Raw genomic sequence first — 10,992 nt, forward strand, 5'->3', positions numbered from 1 at the left:
GTCCCATGTCAACCGCAAGGGGCGGGAGGAGGAGATGGGTGGAAAAAAAAGATTTGTTTGTTTGTATCTTCAGCTTTCATTCATTTTCGGCCTGCTCCGACTGTTGCTCATCGTGGTGTGCGTGCATACGTGCGCAAGTGCACTGGTGGGCACCCGCGTGAGTGCGTGCGTGCGAGCGCGTGTGTGTATGCTTGCACGTGCGCGATCGGGTCGTTCGTGATAGGTTGGTCGCTTCAAAAGTCGATCTTTGGCCAAAAAAGTGTGTGTGTGTGTGTGTGTGTGTGTGTGTGTGTGTGTGTGTGTGTGTGTGTGTGTGTGTGTGTGTGTGTGTGCACTCGCGTGCGCGAGGAAGGGTATGATGTGGCTCTTTGCAGTAACACAGTAAAAAAGGCTCTTCGTCTCTGACTGGTTGGCCACCCCTAGTCTAGTCAGTCCACTCACGATTAGTTCATGCCGCTGATGTCTGGGAGCATTTGAATGTTCTGCTCACTCTCTTTCTCTCTCCTTTTGAAATTGCTTTGATTTGGAACATTGATCGGTACACGTTTGATCTGATCTTCATGTAAATCGCAACAGTCTATCGACAGGCAGTTGCCTTAAATTAATACAAGAATGTAGATGTAGTTTTCATATATTCATTGGGCATTTACAGTAAATATTCACAGTACAGTGTGGTAAGTATGTGATTTTTTTATTTATTTATTGTTTTGCATAGTGCGTCTTACGGTGGCCCTACAATATGATTCTAGACATTCACCAGGACGATCGCGTGGAATGCCTATGTTCCTGTGTTTCTGATTGACTTAAGCAAAGGAATAGAATACAAAACTATACAATGACTGTTAGTAAGCAGTATCATATTTCTCATGTTATATGCAAGAAATATATGGCAAATACAGTCAAATTAGTGAACAGATAAGTACTCAATGGACAATTTTGTGACTGTGAGCATAATTAATTACAGCTGCAGAGGTTGGTAAGGTGTGCCCAACCTTTTTTGACCGAAGATCTACTTTTCGATCAACCAACCTCCCGCGGTCAACCGCACACACATCCATATGCACAAATTTACACGCGCATGCCATGGTGAGCAACAGCCATATTGGCCCCTAAGATGAACAAAACTGAAAAATTAAGTAGCCACAAGAGTTTGTGGGTTTGTGAAAAGCAAATCACTGCCTACCTTCGTTGAGACATGACGTAGAGGCATGGAATGCACTTTTGCAGCGTGTTAAGCTCACGTGTACTGTTTTAAAATTCTTCTCTCGACACTCCAGATGCCCATTCTTTGCCAGTGCCCTAGGTGAATTGTTCATGAAACAAACTTTTAATGAGAATCATAATAACAATAAAAGACATAGCGCAACAGCTCTGATCATAAGATGCAATTGCAGACTGCTTACCGCTAACAACTTCCACCATGGGTTAAAGGTGACCTGCTTTATTTTTTTTATTTTATTCTGCATTTTTTAAATACTTTTTGTGAAAGTGAGACTGATAGGATGCTGAAGGTGAAGTGCACACAGACACAAACGTTTTGGGTTGGGGGGGGGGGGGGGGGGGTTCCTTCTACACACCTCGCGATTGACTTGGGACCAGCCCGCGAGATACCGGTCGATCGCGACAGACATTTTGGGCACCCCTGCTCTAGATACGTAAATAAAGCTGTATTGTATTGAATTGCATTCCCTTTAGCGTAGCTCCATCTGGTGGATCCACAATGCAACCGCAGCCACTATTGTAGCTTTTATTCTATGCACCTTATAATGCAGTGTGCCCTATATATGATGAACAGTTTTAAAATAGGTCATTCATTGAAGGTGTGCCTTATAGTGCAGAAAACGGTACATGAATGTAAGAGTACATGGTTTTCTGTCTCTATGGGTGACCTGTAATTGACTGACTATCAGTCCAGTGTGTAATCTCTCTTTTGTCAGATGTGAGTTGGGATGGGATCTAGCTTGACGAGGAACGGAACAGGATAGACACGAGAGAAAATGGATGGATGGAATACACGGTAGCATTGTTAATATGACAACTTTAATTGTGGCTTTTTCACAGTAATGTGCTATGTATTGTACAGAAATCCAGGTGAAAGTAGTTTTTGGTAGCATGTAATATTGTCTGCTTTTATTTGTCTTCCTTCCAGTTACACGCTGATTTACAGGTGTGAAGTGAAAAAAAAACGGTTAACAAGATTGAGCGCAAGAACAGCAACCAGTGGACTGAATATTTAAATATTTCAGGAGACACTTCCAAGCGGGGGCTATTTTTACAACTTGATCCATAATTCAGCATTAACATTTTTCTCCTAGAAACCTCGAACCACTTAGGTTAACTTGAGAAATACGTTTTCTTCATCTCGGTTGTGACACAGAGATGAGTTCGGCGGAGACTTGATGTCTTTTCACACTTTTTTATATAGCTTGGAATCAATACAGCACATATCAATAAGAAGTGGACCAAATGAAAGTCTCGGGCATGTATTTTGTATTTGTCTCATTTTTACATTTTGTGTCAATGCAGAGGTGTCCATTCGTCCAACCATTTTCTTATCCGCTGATGCTCACAAGGGTTGCGAGAATGCAAAGGTGTGAGCAATCAAATGGCGACTGAACATGTGACATGTTGCCCAAACATCGGGTAAGTTGTCTCATTATTACTTTAGAATAAAACAAGGACAAAATGAATGCTGTTATTTTGTTTTGTTTTTACGTGAAAGTCATCATTGTCGTCAGCCAAAGAATGTTAACAGTGAGCTTGAAAAAAAAATTGAAAATAGCCACTGAACAAACTTTAACAGAAAATATTGTGCAACATGCACTGAATTAAAAGTCTTGGTAGTTGCTGACACACAGGCCATGGTGCTCAGCCACAAATGCTGACATCTTCTTGTGGTAAATGCACAACCAGGTCGGAAACGGAATCAATCGCAACAAATAATGTGTCATGCCTTACCAGCCTCAAGAAGAAACACTGTGACAGTGAGGCTGGGTTCATCTGTGTTCTTACACGTCTGCAATGTTGCTCTCTGGATGCATCCTGTCTGATGTCAAACAGCCCACCATGAGCGATTGAAAATATTCGCTGACACACTTTACAATTAGCCTTATGGCCTCATCATCTCCACTCAGACTGTCTAACCAAGGATGAGCCTCTTCCCCCGTCATGACTGACAAGACAATTTTGCTGACCTGAATATTTCCCGCGTGGGATTTTTGCTCTTCATTGTCAGATTTTGTGTCTGATGGACATTTTTATTGATGAAAATACGGAACTAATCTCGTCCCGTATTACTTCAATACAGGACATACCATCTACAGTATTTACCAAATAAGGAACGATTCCGTATTTTACTGGACGGTTGGCAGCACTATGTATATACGTGCGGAGTGCGCATGCGTCAAAGCTGCGTACTCACATGTGTAACTGCTGTGGCTGTATTCAAATTTAAAGCTCACATATGCTAAAACAGAACTGCAAACACAATCGAGCCAGCTGTGACAATAAAATGTTTGAAATGAAATAAAAAAGCCACTTACTGCAAATATTTAAACTGAATAAAACAATTGCAGTGTATGAACAGAAAACTCACGATACATCAATGACATTGTAAAGCTGCAATCAATAATTTTCTGAATTACCATAGAATAATTGACGATTCAGTTGAGGATACCTGTTAAAGGTTGGGCTTATGGATTGGAGCGGACTGGTTCTATTAAAAGCAATCTGACAGTCATTTTGGCCTGGATCAGACTTGTTGATTGAATTGGACATCACATTATATAAGCTTTTTATGAATGTGTTTCACATATTCTGCGGGCATCACCAACTTGCAAATATTTTCGAACGAAACGAAAACAAACTTTCAAATACGGTTCAATCTATTTTTAGGTGGCGGCCCGGTGGACGAGTGGTTAGCGAGTCGACCTCACAGTGCAGAGATACCTGGTTCAATTCCAACTCCGGCCTTCCTGTGTGGAGTTTGTATGTTATCCACGTGCCTGCGTGGGTTTTCTCCGGGTACTCTGGTTTCCTCCCACATTCCAAAAACATGCATGGCAAGTTGATGGAGCACTCAAAATTGTCCCACGGTGTGAGCGTGCCAAGTCTGTGATGCATACGTCAATATGCCGAGGCATTATTGGCAAACAAATGCCAAACACTGCAGACATAATAAAACCATTTAATAAAAATAGACAATATTTACTTACCGGTACTTAATTTTTCGAACCTATTAGTATCATGTCCCCAATGTTAAAAAAATAGCTTCTTTTTTTCCTTTACTCGTACCTACGCAAGTCAATATCCTGTAGCATTACAGGATAAAATGCTAAATTCTTAGCATTTAGTCTACAATTACAATGGAACATATTTCCAAGTACAGTACGTTGAAACTTATTTGAGAATACACTGGAACATACTCGAGGAGGATGTTGGAACGTATTTGACAGTTTACTGCACATTGGCAGTTCCATGCTTCCGTACCCTTGCACCTATTACATTAACTTGTGTATGTGTATTCAACCCAGTTTGAAATGAAAAATTACTTTCAAGATTAATCCTATTGAACAATTACACTGGAAACTCGGGTGGTGGTGAATGAAAGCTTGCAATTTTTTTTAGACATAAAGGGAAAGTCCAGATGTGCACTTTTCAAGGCTTTCGCACAGCATACTACTATGCCCGAAAAAAACTTGCCACATCAGGAGTTAGTGATGATAGATAAAGTCCCGTATCAGTACACATTTATCAGCACCAGCTGTTCAAGTCTCAGGTAATGCTGCCATCTGACTGAACATTGCTGACTGGATGGAAAGGAGCTACAAATCAAACTGCAAACAGCATGTCAGAGGATAATGTGTAAAATTTGTATAATAAAGAAAAATAAATAATTGTTGTTTATTGCGACCATTTACCATACTGCCCATTGTCATGAAGGTCATGAGTGAGCTGGAGCCAATCCCAGCCGACGTTGGGCAAGAGGCGGGTACACTCTCACAACCTTATTTGTTTTGAGCTCGACTTAGATGTTAGCAAGAATCTTTCATTGCCATCCATCCATTTTCTACCACTTATCTTCTTCAGAGTTGAGTGTGAGGTGGCGCTTGGTGCCTTCCAATTATTTTCACTTTGATATCAAGGCAGTTCAAGTATTTTTTTTGTATCAGCTGTGTGTGCAGCTGCAACAATCTTGTCTAAGTTCTCTTTTTTCATATTTGTCCCCATAAATCATTGATGAGCAACTTGTTCAGAGGAGAGATTGCTTTAGAAAAACAGAAAGTCCCCACTCATAAACAGCTCAAATTACCCATATTGAGGAAAACAGCATGCATGACCCACCCCAAAAAATTGGAGTCATTCAACTCCCCGACAATCACAAAGAAGTGATAGAACAACTTACTTCTTGCTCTGAACTTACCAAAAGTTAAAAGCAAGATTTTGAACTCATTTTCATTGCGCGCCACACCAGAGTTTTGACTGTTTCCTGAGCGATGTTTATAATTGTGAAACCCTAAAAAGGCTTCTTTACCTTTTCAACCTTTACGACCTGACTGATGTGTAAATAGTTTTGAAATCCAAAGTCAAGGAGGAAAAAGTGGCTAACAGGTATTCAAGTACAGTGTTACTTTAAACTTGAAATGCTGCAAATAGCATACAATTTGGGATGTGACGTTCATTTTGCTGAGACGTATTCGCTGAAATTACACTATGATAGTTAAGGTTAAAAAAATGAAAAGTGCGTCTTTGTGAAGTGCATCAGTGACGCTAGGTTTATTGTTTCAAGAGGGTTTTGCTGTTATTTTATGTAATAATATTAGACAGGTTCAAGTCTGATTATACGTCGATTAGAGACATGAAAAGTTGGCAAAATGCAAAGCCTGGTTGGAAAGGCCACTTCAACCTGCATACAACACAGGACAAAATTTGGAAAATTGGATGAAGCGTTCCAGAGAAAAGTGTGGGGAAAATGACTTTTGGGGAGAGCACTCTCCTCTCGAAAACCTGATTTTAAAAAATGATTTCATAAAAACAGTATATAATAACTTCATTATTTCCTAACATAACTCTGCAAAACTTTACATATTAATGTATTTGGCCATGCTGAATTCAATGTTTAATTTATTACTTATGAAAATGCTAATGTAATGGCCTTATTAGCATAAACTGACAACTGTCACGTTGCGAGGTGGGGGTGGACCCCAAAAAGCAGGCAGGAGGGAGGAGCTGTATTTGAAGAATTGTATTTAAAACAAAGAAAACTAAATCCCAAACAAACAAAGTATCAAACAAAACCCATGACTAAAGCTAAAACATAACAATGAACTAAACATAACAGAAACTAAGAGCAAACAGCAACACACATGACAGTAGCAAGAAGCAACAATGACCCGACACTGAGTGTTCGGGCTGGGAGTCCTTTTAAAGCCCTAATTAGTTATGACCAACAGGTGTGCAGCTTCCGGGGGAGCCCTACAGTGCCACCTGTTGGTCCCTAAACCGAATCATGACAACAACGTGTTTTTGTTTTTTTAATGAAGGGATGGATTGCATTTTTTTTAAAGAAAAAACTGAAGCTAGGCTATTCAAACTTTGCCATAATATATGAACCCATAATGTAATTTGAAAAAGATTACTCCATAACATCAGTAAAATTATTCAAGCAAACATCACTACTTGGGTTCAATGTGCACCGATAGTCCTCTGCAACTTAGCTAATACTTAATGCTCGTGCATCGGTCAAACTACAAAACGACACAGTCGTTGACGTTTTAATAACCACAAGCAAAGCAAACATTAGCATCACATTCTTATTATTCTTTCTTCCGTGGTGACTTCAAGCAGTGAGCATTTGGACTGGCCACTTCATTTGGGACAACAAAGGAGGAAGTAGATGTGACGCAGATGTTATTTTCTGTTTTGTGCTTTGTTGGGGGAAGATGCAAATAAACATGACTGAGCCCGTAGTGACAAGCAGAATGATTAAAAGGCATGAGGTACAAGTAACCTGTTTATCCACATGTTGCCATTCATTCAACACAATAATCTTCCTGTGTTCAACTAAGCAGCCCGAGATTTCATAAGTGATAATGTGAGTAAACTGTGGCAATATTGTGAATATTTTTTTTCAAAGGTGTATTGAAAGGTAAAAAGTGTGTGTGCCTTGGCTCAAAAATAGGTTGGGAAAAACTGGTGTAAAGGGTATCTCGGAAAGAAAAATTATCAAGTGGTTCTTTACCACATTGCAGCTTAAGAGTTATGGTTAGCCCCATGATGAACACTTTGTTATGGCACGCGAAAGCCAAACTCAACTCGGCTGTATTGCAACTACCCAGGACAAAATGTCAACATTTACAATAAGGCAACATTAATAAAATAATGCAATACACACTGCCAAGTGTTTCAAGTGAATGCGGAGAGACACCACCTTGGCACAAGCATTATTCCATCTGCAACGTGACTCGCACTGCGTGTCATGCAACGTGTAAGTTAAGACTGTTTTTTGACTTTATTTTTTATTTTTATTATGTTAGGGTATGTTCTTATACTGTATTGCATTGGTTAACTTCTACACTTGTAAGATCGTTGGATAGTGATTCTTCATTAGAGGCTGCACTGTATTAGCCATAATGCTCAGAGTATAGCTCAATAAAGTTTACTCAATAACAAGCAAATAGACTTTTTTTCTCTAGGCTAAAACTCTATTTGACTGCTATTGGCAACTAACAAACATTACAGTGCAAAACAGCGCAAAAGGCTTGTTTTGGTCAATCATAATTCTTTTGTACGGCTCATCTAATCAATGATTTTCCCAGATGACAAAGTCATTACTGACTGAACCTGAGCTTTGCTTCATGGAAAATTAAATACATAACTTCCTCTCTAGGGGCTCAAAGCAGCTTTCTGCCCTTAAGTCTACAGCCAGGAAATGAAAACAGCCATTAGAGTTGAAACAACCCAGAGTCTGTGATGCTGTGGACGCCTGCAATGGCATCATTCTTGATTAGGTCCTTCAAGTGTTATGCCTGTACAGATGGAGAGTAGTTTCATGTGTAGGGAAGTTGGACTACTCGCCTGATGAAAAATCATTTTAGCAACAAGGTCCACAACATGGTGAATTTGAGCATTTTCTGTGATCTATCTAATTTCCTATCATGCTCCTTCTGTGGTTTATAATTTATAGCCTAGTATCAAATTCAATGATAGGCCACCTGAAAATCCTTCTTCAGTTGTCAGGTTGATGACAAATATTCATTTCATCAATGCTGGCAGCATTTTCAAAGCTCTCACATAACACCACATCTCAACCCTAATCTATGTCATGTCCAGGCAGTTAAGGCCTGCTAATATTCCCAACCACACCCCATCTCCTTCTCTGCGCTGAGAGCAGTGTAAATGGTCACACACAGAGCCTCTCCGAGGTCTGGAGTGTTTGTAAAACATTTTTTTATAGCGCTCAGATGCGAAGGGTTATAATGTCATCGTGGATGCTGTGATTATCAAACCGATTATTCCCACCCTTTACAACTTTAAGTCGACATACCATGTGCTCATTGGAGGGAAAATTAGGAATCGGAAAGTGAAGGCTGGGGTGCAGACCCCATTGATAAAAAAATAAGTGGGGATGGATGATGTTATGATTCATCGGCAACACCACTGCTGTCAAATCCTATTCTTCTACATACAGTAACTCTATTAGTTAAAAAGGGTTAACCCCTCTTCAGGTGATCTCAAACTGACACTGACATTGTTGTTTGAAGGTATTGATTCAGGAAGCTATCACACGATAGTGTCTGCAAACACGTGACTCTTAGGACGGTGCCTCAACACAGATGGGCAGCATATTTAGCGCATGCAACACATTTTCCCTATGTAACACACACACACACAAACACACACACACATATACATATACATATATATATATATATATATATATATATATATATATCAGTGGAAACTATATTAAAGAGGCAAAGGGTGGGGGACGAAGCGGAGGAGGCTGTTACTTACTTAATCTTCACATAGCATTAACTTGTGACGAAAGGGATGCTCTTACTTTAACATGGCTTGTTCTTTCTCCTCTTCATCCTTTTGCCGAGCCATCACTGCCATTATGATTTTCCGCTCCTCCTCGGTGAGGTGGCTCAAATCCGGAAGATCTGGCATGGATGGCGGCACGGTGGGTGGGCGAGGGCCGCTCTGTGTCCCCACCGAGGCGGACATGTTTTCTATCAGCACTCCACCACCGCCACCACCACCACCACCACCTCCTCCTCTTCCTCGTCGTGTCGTTTCGGCTGACAGGATCTTCCTGACGTTTTCTCAGCCACACCTCAAGAAACGCTGCGTGGATATGGCGGCAGCGGCCCCCATCCGGGCAAATCGTGCAAGCCGCTCATGGCTGCAGGCACCCTCGGATGTGCTTTTTATCGGTGGCCCTCGAGGGCTTTTTGTCGGCGGTCGTCGTTGCTCCAGCACCGCCTGAAACACATCCACTTCTCGGGTTCACCAATTTTCGCTGTTAAGGCCGACGGTAGACGGTCGGTCTCGGTTGGTTTGCCTCTGCCGTCTTTTTTCCTCTGGAGCATCACGATGACAGCGTGGTACAGGCGGAGTCCTCTCTCTCTCTCTCTCTCTCTCTCAACGGGTATGTAGGGGACAGTGCCCCCTCCCTGTTCCTCAAACTCGCTCTCTCGCTGTCTCTTTCTCTCTCTCGCTCTCGCTCTCGCTCTTACTCTTTCTTTTTACGGTGGCGCGCTTACTCGTGTGAGACTGAGGGCCTCACGCCAACGCCATAGGTGCAGTCGTATGACGTAACGACTGAACACCCGCGCATCTAAATACAGTCCCACCCTCCCATTCAACCTCTGATTAAACCAAGGCGCGCAAAAATTGGTACGGTCTCCTCCCCTCAACCCCTCTCGCCATTTGAAGAAACATCAGCACCAAGGACAGCATTTTCTCAAGTTTGATTGTTAAAGTTCGACATCAATTAAGTTGCTGTTCACCGACTCAACTGTCAAAATTCTAGACAGAGAATGATGTTTAAAGTAATTCCTGCACGCCTCCACACAATGAGGTCGTCATAATAAACGACCCTGGATGCATGCTCGTTTTCGGGATGAAGTAATGCATGGCGGACAAATATACCGAAGAGCTTTCTTCTGCTGATGTCGCTATGCCACCCACTGGCTGAAGTTGACGTCACCGAGGAGTTGACTGTGCCACGATGACGTCAACTTCCCGTGGTGCATTGTTTTGTCATCATATAGGTCGTGACAAAAGAACATCAACCCAATGAAGCAGAATTTTGCTCCAAGCCAGCAGTTTTGAAATAATTTATATAGCATTAGCTTCATCACAAAGACAGAAAAGTGGTCTGTCATCTGCACTAAGCATAGGTTGGAAATATGATGATACATTCCATACATCGTTTGGATTAAAGGCCATATTCACAAAAATATTTGAGCTAAAAAGTATATTCAATGTGAATGTATGAAAAAAATCGTGGCAGGTGACACCAACCAGAGTTAACTCCAGAGGAATAAAATAATATAACTGAAATCTGTGCAGTGATCCCTCGCTTATCCCGGTTAATCAGACCAGAATTCGGACCAGAACCCCCCACGAAAGAGGAAAATCCACGAAGTAGGTTCCCCGCCCCCTCACCCGATGGATGTGCAGGTATACAGTATGTACACAACATGTCCTACACTGCTCCGAGATGTCCCCCAGGGTTCTGTGCTTGGTCCTCTTCTCTTCATCCTCTACCTTCTACCCGTCGGCCAAATTATTCGTCATCACGGTCTCCAGTTCCACTGCTATGCTGATGACGTCCAATTATACATCTCCACCAAATTGTTCACCCCAAAAACCCACTCCACCCTGTCTAACTGTCTTTCTGATATCAAATCCTGGATGCAAACAAGCATTCTCATTCTTAACTGCACCAAATCTCAACTGCTACGAATCGGACCCAGATCCCTC

General features: G+C 41.5%; 1 protein-coding gene across 16 annotated transcripts in view; it reads right to left on the reverse strand.

The window, feature by feature from the left end:
* rims1b (regulating synaptic membrane exocytosis 1b) overlaps window positions 1-9,235 on the reverse strand; it is a 94,008-nt gene extending 84,773 nt beyond the window's left edge. For all 16 annotated transcript variants that reach the window (XM_086119040.1, XM_086119042.1, XM_086119057.1 and 13 more), the window contains exon 1: window positions 9,062-9,235. In XM_086119040.1, the coding sequence (XP_085975166.1) occupies window positions 9,062-9,228 (167 nt within the window). In that variant the 5' untranslated portion in view covers window positions 9,229-9,235. The remainder of the gene's footprint in view (window positions 1-9,061) is intronic.
* Window positions 9,236-10,992: the final 1,757 nt, after the last annotated feature.

The sequence above is a fragment of the Hippocampus guttulatus genome, chromosome 9 (assembly GCF_054856545.1).
Source record: "Hippocampus guttulatus isolate MCC_2025c chromosome 9, RoL_Hgut_1.0, whole genome shotgun sequence".
NCBI classification, from domain to species: Eukaryota; Metazoa; Chordata; class Actinopteri; order Syngnathiformes; family Syngnathidae; genus Hippocampus; species Hippocampus guttulatus.